The sequence below is a fragment of the Chelonoidis abingdonii genome, chromosome 6 (genome assembly GCF_003597395.2).
Source record: "Chelonoidis abingdonii isolate Lonesome George chromosome 6, CheloAbing_2.0, whole genome shotgun sequence".
In the NCBI taxonomy this organism is placed as follows: domain Eukaryota; kingdom Metazoa; phylum Chordata; order Testudines; family Testudinidae; genus Chelonoidis; species Chelonoidis abingdonii.
This window is the reverse complement of record NC_133774.1, coordinates 13,166,512-13,175,889: the sequence shown is the minus strand read 5'-3', so window position 1 is coordinate 13,175,889 and position 9,378 is coordinate 13,166,512. Positions and strand designations below refer to the sequence as shown.

Below are 9,378 nucleotides of genomic sequence, written 5' to 3'. Positions count from 1 at the left end.
GCTGCAAAGCTCATTTCCTGACCAGAACTTCCCCAGCCTTCATGTCCATCTCCATTGGCTGTTACCTGCAGGGCCGACTCCAGGCACCTGCCCAGCAAGTAACTGCTTGGGGTGGCCAACTGTGAGGGGTGTCACATCCAGGTCTTTGGTGGCAATTTGGCGCCGGGGTCCCTCACTCCCTCTTGGAGCAAAGGACCAGCTGCCGAATTGCCACTGAAGCGGTGGCAGTAGAGCTGCAGATCGCGGATCGTGACTTTTTTTTGCTGCTTGGGGCTGCAAAAACCCTGGAGGCAGCCCTGGTTACCTGTCAGGTGCACAGACACTGATGAAGTCTGCCCATCTGTGTGTCGCTCTTGGTGCGAGCGTATACAGGGATGAGTCTGCGTCAAATTGTGTCTGAGCTCTGTGTGCTTTTGTACAAACCTAGGGAATGTCGCTTTGTTTCCTTGTGTGGGAAAGACCCCAATGTGATGTGAGGTTTGAATTCTGCCCTGCTACATTTTAATGATCTGTGGTTGAAAATGATGATGTAACACTCAGTGAATTTAAACAGTGGTTCTGGAATGCGTAGCCACTAGTACATATACTGTGGTTAAAGGTTTTCCATCCTAGGCCCCTTTCCCATCTAGCTGAAATCCCCAACCCATTTAGCAACACGGGTGATTGTGATCCCAACATTTGTTTGTGACAGTCCCTATCCCTGTTTTAGTAGTTGCAACTCCCAAGGTGAGAACCCCTTATATAAAAGATGCCAGAAGCTGATCAAGCCTGGATTTAATTTGCAAATCCAGACCACAGAGCATTAAAAGAACAAACAGGTAAAGTGCAAGTGAGAAAATACATCCCTATTTATTATTGTATTGTTACAAATGCACACCAGAATAGATGGTTCAGTGATACCACCTAGCACTTATATAGTGCTTTTTCATCATTTGTTCTCAAAGTGCTTAACAAAGGAGATCAGTATAATTATTCCCATTTGACAGGTGGGCAAACCGAGGCCTAGCAACTTGGTCAGTCACCTAGCAGGTCAGTGGTACAGACAGGACTAGAATCTAGGTCTCCTGAGTCCTAGTCCTGCATGCTCTCCACTAGACCACATAGTCTCATCATGAGAGAGAATTGGTACAGAGCCTTTGTGAGTAGTGTCCAAATGTTACTTCTATCTGATAGCAGTAGAAAGAGAATTGACCCCAGAGCTACAGCTAGGGCCTTTCATTAGAGATTACTGGGATGACTGAACAGTAAGGTCAGGGCCATAGTTAAGAACTGGTAGTCAGAAGCATATTGTACAAGAAGCTCCCTTTTTCTGCTGGGATTTCCAGGCTGATACAGGGCAGTAGATCGTCTTAGTTTGTTTCTTGCTTACAAAAACTGCTGCTCAACAACTTTCAAAGTGATGCACTGTGTTTTAGGCACATAACTCACAATAACTTTAATGGAAGTCATGCAGCTAAACCCACATGCATCACTTGAAAAATGGAGGGGTTAAAATGCAGCCCCATATTAATTGCCCAAGAGTGACGCTCCTATCTCAGTCCTGAGAGTAGAGAGAGCGATTATTTAGTTGACAGCAGGACTCTAATAAATAAATGCTTTTCAAAAGGATCTTTTTAGTTCAGAGTGTAGCTAATCACAGGGCAATGTCATGCACATTTGAAATGTGGATCACTTCACTGTATTTGCTCTCTGATTTAAAGAAGCCAGTCCTGAAAGCAAAAGCAGCCAGTCGTAGAGAGAAAGAAAGCAAGCTGCCACCAAAAATCAAGGTTCTTCTCTGAGTTGTCCTGGAGAGTGTCTAAAATCACTTCAGAATCAATAGATCAATACTCCCTAGATAAAAGAGGAAGGTGTGAAACCGCTAGCAACGCAATATTGAGTTCAGTTTTTCAGGAGGTGAATTAGCATGGTTGTAAGCAGGTGGAAATACTTTCATTTCTAGCCTGACATTTTCAGTTTCTAAAGGAGTCTGTAAAGGCAGATGGTTTCAAACCTTAACATGTTAATGATAAAAATGACAAGCATGGTCAGTGGCTATTGTAAAAGCTTTTTATTATTGTGATTAGATCAATCATTTGTAAGAGTGTGGAGGTAAATTTGGAATAGACCTGAATTTATTAAGAGTTTAGCACAACTGGGCTAAAATGAAACTTCACAAGCAAGTGGTAGAAGGGAGCTTTCAATCTGGGGCCGCAGAACTCCATCAGTCAACACCCCCCATACCTGCAGCTGCAGTAGGCTGCAGAATTACAAGTGATACATCACCAGAGAAAACAATGAGGAGTCCTTGTGACACCTTAGAGACTAACATTTATTTGGGCATAAGCTTTCATGGGCTGGAACCCACTTCATCAGATGCAGGGAGTGGAAAATACTCTTGGGAGGTATAAATACACAGCATATGAAAAGATGGGAGTCACCAGAAAAAAATTCTCATTGGATGATTGTTTCCAAAGCATGACATTTGCTAGCTGCTTTAGGAAACAGTAACTCTTATACAAATTAAACCTCCTGTGAATATCCTGCTGTATTTTTCTGTGCACGTGAAGCACAGAGGTTGCTGCATTCTATGTTAAAGCTGTTTAAGTGAATGAGAAGAAAATTTGAGCTAATTTGGAAATTAAGGGCAAAACTCTTTCTTATCTGCGCTGCAAATTGCGATTGCGTCTTTGCTTCTCATATAACAGTGTGAACTGTTATTGACACCAGTAGACTTGCCAATGTTGTAACCAATACAACAGAGCCCTGCAGGGCAGGTAAGTGATCTGTAGTGTGACTCGGAGAGAACATTAGTTAGTGGCAATAAGAATTTTAGGGTAGCTAAGCTGTTGTGGAACAGAATAGGACATCAGTTAACATGTCACAAAGATATTACTCACCACTGCAGTAAAGGAGAGGAAAAAAAAGCTTGAAGTAAATTAGTGGAAGTTATTTTTGCGTATGTTTTCCTATCTTTAATGGGCTTCCTAACCAGGATTTTGGTGCAAGGACAAAAGACACAAACACGCCACATCCGTCAAAGATTCCATCCAAAGTCTTTGAATTATACCCATTGCGTGGTGCGCTAGGATTTTAAGGCCTTGTGTCCACAGACCTTGCTGCAGATTTTAGCAACCATGCATACACAGTTTAACCTGTGCCTGAACACCATGTGGTGGGTCAGTGTGGCTAGATCAAACGCTGCTGGAATGCTGGGGCTGGGGAAGCGGGGAAATGTGCTCTCCAGTAACATCACAATGACATACTGTCTCATTGTTTGGAAAACACAGCAGACCTGCTTGTTTGCAGAGAGTTCCTTACAAAATACTTGTACAGAATTGGTTTTTGTTAATAGAAAACAAATGATTTTTGACTGTTAAATTATTTGTGTGATGAGATTTGTCTGTGCTGAGTAAGATGCGCAGTGCTATAAATGATAACAAATGGGTGCTGAATGGGCTGTTTTGGTGTTTTATTGGATTGTTTTTGTAAACTTGTAATGATTTGTTTGTCATGTTAATTAAAAACTAGCAGTTCCCTGCTATCATTTTTCTGAATAGTTAATAAAATGGCCATGATACATGTCTGTGTGAAATTGTTCATCACTTATCAAGGTGATCAAAACTCCTTTGGTCTAGTGTAGTCTGTCAGGTTGGTTCTGTGCGCTGTTGCAGGGCAGGGTATACTTGAAGTTGCAAGGATTTGGGTGTGTGCAAGTGCCTGGGATAGTGTTAGGGGTTATGCGGCTGGCACTGCTGCTGGCAGGTGTTGATGGTGGCGTGACCAGGCTATTGGTGATGGAGATGGCAAGGGTTGGTGGTGTGTGAGGTGGCTGGTGGGTATCAATGAAGGGCCCTGGGGTGGCTAAGGTGCTGATGGGGGTGACACTCACAGGTGAGGTGGTGAGTAAAAGTGACGGGGTGGATGTCACGTTAGGGAGCGCTAGAGCAGGGGCTGGGAATGGGGTAGCACTGGGTGGCCACAGCAGCAGCCGCAGTGGTGGGGATGGCATGGGCAGGTGTAGGCAGGGCGGGTATCGGTGGTGGTGGGGTGGCTGAGATGGAGGGGGCTGGCAGAGGTGTGGCTGGGCCCTAGGGAGGACGGGGCTGGCGGGTATCATGCTGGGCAGCTGGCTCTGGCAGGTGTAGGGACAGCAGTGGCACTGGGGGCCCAAGGGGCAGGGCAGAGGTGGGCCCTGGCAGAGGGTCCTAGCAGCGCCGGCTCAGCTAGGAATCAGCTGTCTGGCTTTGCGCCCTGCCGCTGCCTTGTGCGGCACTAGGGGGCGCCGCGGCCGAGCCGCGTTCCGTCCCGAGGAACGAATATGTCCCTCCTCGCAATCCATAGCCACCGCGGCGCTGATTGGCTGGGGTGGAGAGGCCGGTCATGTGACTCCGCCCCTGCGCTGGGCTTCCGGTGTGAGCAGCAGGAGCGAGGGGGGCGCCGGCGATGGCGGAGGCCGCGAGACCCCCGCGCAGGGAGCGCCCCAAGCCCGGCAGGGGCAAGGCCAAGGTACGGGCCGCGCCTGGTCCCCGGCCGGGGTGTCGGGGCGGGGGCTGGCGGCTGCTCCCAGAGCCGGTCCCGGGGGGCAGGGGAGCACAGCGCGGCCGTGTCCCTGCGGGAGCTGACTCGGCCCCCGGAGCCGCCCTCTGCTCCGGCCCCGAGCCCGCCCGCTGCGCGGTGTCCCTGGGCTGCGCGCTCGGGGTGGGGGAGGGGGGCGCTGTCCTTGTCGGGCTCTGCCTGGCTGGCCTCTGGGGCTGCCGCTGTTGGTGCTGTTTTGTTCTAGTTAAAGGTGGCTCAGCCCCGCTCCCCTCCCTGTGACTGGGCGGAGCTGTTGATGTTGTTTTCCGGGGTATGTCCTGGTTCCCATAGCATGTGACAGGCTTCGCCCTCAATACAGTAACTTCTCGCTTAACGTTGTAGTTATGTTCCTGAGAAATGCGACTTTTGCCAAAACGATGTTAAGCAAATCCAGTTTCCCCATCAGAATTAATGTAAATGGCGGGGGGGGGGGGGAGGAGGGGTTAGGTTCCATGGAATTTTTTTTGTCAGACCGAAGACTACACCTGTATATACACACACAGTATAAGTTTTGAACAAACAATTAAATACTGTACACAGCGATGATGATTGTAGAGCTTGGTTGAGGTAGTGAAGTCAGAGGATGGGATATTTCCCAGGGAGTGCCTTACTGCTGAATCGGGTGGCCAACCTACGGCGCTTCATGAAGTTAATATGTGTCTCCGTGTAGAGGCACCAACTCAGGGGCTGGAGCTACAGCTGTCAGCCTGAGGGGTGTTTACTGCTTAACCTCTGGCTCTGCCACAGGCCCTGTCCCCACTCCACCCCTTCCCTGAGTCTGCTGTGTCCGCCTGCTCCAGAGCCTCCTGCATGCCATGAAACAGCTGGTTGGGTGGTATAAGAGGGAGGGGGAGGTGCTGATCAGCAGGGCTGCCAATGGGTGGTGGGTTCTGGCACTGATGGAGGGGGCGGTTTGCTGACATATTACTGTGGCTCTTTGGCAATGTATGTTGGGAAATTGTGGCTCTTTCTCAGACTCAGGTTGGCCACCCCTGTGCTAAATGATGAACTGGCACTCCTACCGCTCTGCGCAGCGCATGGCAGTGGGGGGACCAACAGACGGACGGGGGAAGCTGAACTGCCCAGAAACTGATAGCCTGCTAGGTGGCTGCTGCACAGGGAATTTAGGGGATTTGATGAGGGGCTGCCGGTCGACCCTTCCAAGCCCCCACGAGCTGGCTCCAGTGGGCTGCTCTTTCTGCAAGCAGTGGACAAAGTAGGCAGCCCGTACCACAAACTAAAAGGCAAGTCCAATCCTTTATAGGCTTGGCAAACTATTGTAGGAGGTTTGTGGAGTGGTTCAGTGACATTGTGTCCCCAATCACAGACTTATGTAAAAAGCATCAACGTAACAAGGCAGTTTGGTCAGAGGTGTGCCAGAAAGGCTTCAACAACTTTAAACGAGCATGTTCTCTAATTGATCAGCAATGTAACAACAAAACAATGTTAACCTGGATGACTTTAAATAAGGAGTTACTGTAATTATAATTAACACCACTTGTCTATGGGCATCACTTGTCACGTGGCTTTGCCATAGGATCTTGGCTCTCGTTCAGTGTTTGAGCCTCTTTCCTTACTGATTTAAATAGCAGCCTGCTTTAGTCACTGAAAGAACTATCCCGTAATTCCACCTGAAAGCAGTTTCAACTTCTAATATTAATTATTGGGTTGCTGGAGTTTCGATCAAATTATAATGAGGCTTTGATTAACAGGGGATTGAATTAAAGGAAAGGGATATTTTATTTTTGCCTAGCAAACTGATAAACATACCGGAATTACATCAGTCATCTCTGGGGTGGAGCATTGTAACTACTTGTGTATATCAACACATTAAAACTAGGGATGTCGATTAATCGCAGTTAACTCAAAAAAATTAAGTGGGATTAAAAATATTATTGTTATAACCTTAATACTTATTCTTTACAACTCTGAGATAGATGAGACCCAAACTGGGTCTCTCTTGCCACCTGCTTCCGTTATAGGTTTTTTCTTTTAGTGAGAGAATGGTATGATAGATCTCAAATTAATGAAGGCTGCACTCAGAAAGACCTTAAGACGTCTAGAATATACTGCTCAAACAGTTTCACTTTTGTTTCTACTGCCTGTCCCTCCCTTCTCACATTTATCTCCAGACTTCTTGTCCAGATCTATTCCTCTCCCAACAATCTTCTATTCATTTAACTTTTTCAAACTTTGCACTTTTAGAGAGAGGGTAAGGAATTGACTCTGTGTACACAAATTTGCAGAGGGACAATAAGGCTGAGGTCTGTTATTTCTCACCTCTATATTATTTGTTATTTAAAAACATTTTTGCTGTTAACAAGCATGTTCTCTCTGGAGACATGAATCCACAGTTTGAGAAGTGCAAAACTAATCATCTCTGGTATCTTCTAGACTTAACACCGAGTCCAACTGGGCAGATAGAAAGATTAACCTAAATAATCTATACAGACGCCCCTGGAACCCCATAAGATTGTGTCCCTAATCCATTTACTTATTTACAAAACTTTTCTTAAACATTACATGGATATATTGTCTCATACTATAGAATTAGAATTTATAATCCCTGTTCCATGATGAGATACATTATAGCTCAAAGATATCTTAATTACAACTATCTTTAGATAGGTTTTTTCCTCAAAAAGCATTTTATCAAAAAAAAGATTTTTTATTAAATCATTGATTTTTATCCACCCTGGGGCTGCTCACCTGCACCCCAAGATCTAACTGTAGTGAGCAGACAAATGTTATAGTAGTTCCCGTTTATCCTTTCAAATGGGACTACTACTCATCACTCTGGAGAGTTTGAAAGACCCTGGGCTGCTTTGCCAGAAACTTGCTAATATTTCACAGTTCTGTCTCCTGTTTGCTAGATAAATCTGTGATGGCTTGAAAAGTATCAGTATCTCTGTGATGCATTGGGTCGGGTGGGGGGAGAAGTAGCTCCCTTTGATGGACACCCAGCCAGCCAGTTAGCTGTAAAATCCCTCTTGGTCTGTTCTCTGCATGCTTTGTAATACAAGCCTGGAGTGGCAGTATTAATTTTTAAAATCTTTGCGGGCCCCCACTTCTGCACTCGGAGTGACAGAGTAGGGATTCAGCCTTGAGAACCTCTAAAAGGTTAGCACATGGATGAAAAGCAGCTGTGGTTCTGCCTGAACCACTCAAGACAGAAGTAATGTTGCCTGGAATGGGGAAATCCTTTGAACACACAGCCCTCCCCCTTCATCAAAGGCATCTCCTGTCAATTCATCAAGAAGGTATTGAGTCTTGGGGTGTTTCTGAATTCACTACTAATTTTGGACACCCCACCTAGGAAGTAAGAATGCCAGGAAATATTTGTTCACCTCTAGTTTGCCAGAAAATTATAAGTTGCTTTCCTTGATGAGACTATAGCTAGTGATCTCTGCTGATCATTTCCTGACTAAATTCTTGTGATGCAGTACATCTGAGGTTAAAGGTGGGGGCAGCATGGGAACTCAAGTTTGCCAGAACATATCAACCTTCATCCTTAGCAGAAAAACTGTCTCTGTTTACATCCAGGGTAATATCAGGGTTCAAGTTGGGGCCCAACCACATCAGAATTTTCTTTTCCATTCGTAACCCACTGACCCATATGTGATCCTCTGGGATAGCATATCTGATAACATGATGTTCTTGGGAGCAGGAGATGAGGCATCCATCCTTTGCTGAACTTGCTCAATTGTGTAACCAAGACCTAGAAGGCAGGAAACTGAATCTGAGGTTTTCAGAGAGAGCTTTAAGTGTCACATTTTTACAAAAGATACAATAAATAAAGATTAGTACATACAACATCACTAACAAGAAACAAAACTCAATAAGGTGGCAAAGCTACTGAAGCTGCGAGAGCTGAAGAGCAGTTTACCACTGGCACCTGTGTAAATCTTAATTACTGTGTATGACTCAGAACAGATTTAAAATTTTTGTTAAAGCTAATGTTAAAATTATCTCATATACAGGTTGAGAAAAGAGTGTTTGTACGTCTGGGTATAGTGCTTAGGTTATCCACAAATACAAAGTTTCTTTTCTTTTTTTTTCTTTTTTTGTCGTAAGACATAGTGCATAATCAGCAATAACCCACATTTAGGTGAATGAATTTAAGACTACAGTTTAGATATTTAGCATCCAAGTATTCGGCTACATTACTCATGAAAAAAGTTATACAGAGAGTTGGTGGAGGAAAGGAAAATATATCAGTGAAATATATCAATGAGTGAAGATTGTCCTTCAAGTAATTGAGAATTTAGGATTGGTTGTCCATTTAGAAAAAAACAGTTCATCAGGAAAGTATTTGAGTTACTTTCCTGACTTACTACACTGTTGGATGTCCTAGAAGTAAATGACCCATAAGTGTGTAACTATTCCATACAGAATTAGACTTCATGTATTTTAATATTGACTATTTAATCTTCAAATAGAGAAAACCCAACCCATACGTAACTTGCTATTGGAATTAATTCTGTTTGACATAAAGTAAATAATCCTCCTCCCCACTTTTTTAACGTAAATTACCTAATAGGCACAACCAAATATATTTCAGATGCCAGGTTCAGTCTTGTCACTATAAGTCGTCTTTTATATAGCAGAAGTGTCTTTTTGGGAGCATGTTCAATGGAATTCAGGTTGTGGGGCATGAAATCACCTGTGGGGTGGAAGGACGTCCTGTAGTCCCCTCACAACTCGAAAGTGAACTCATTTTGGCCCCTGAACCATCTGTCACATTTAAGTGCACTCTGTCCCATCACTCAGGCAACATGGAGTCACTTTTAGACTCCTCTGCCCCTTTCCACACCCAGGCTC

The 9,378-nt window shown here is 45.1% G+C and overlaps 1 protein-coding gene across 4 annotated transcripts in view; it reads left to right on the top strand.

Moving 5' to 3' along the window:
• The first annotated feature begins 4,344 nt into the window (after window positions 1-4,344).
• EPG5 (ectopic P-granules 5 autophagy tethering factor) overlaps window positions 4,345-9,378 on the top strand; it is an 82,258-nt gene continuing 77,224 nt past the window's right edge. For all 4 annotated transcript variants that reach the window (XR_004372119.2, XR_004372118.2, XM_032768969.2 and 1 more), the window contains exon 1: window positions 4,345-4,488. Coding sequence is in view for 2 of the 4 variants with exons in the window: in XM_032768969.2 (XP_032624860.1) it covers window positions 4,426-4,488 (63 nt within the window). In the remaining 2 variants the exon portion in view is untranslated. The remainder of the gene's footprint in view (window positions 4,489-9,378) is intronic.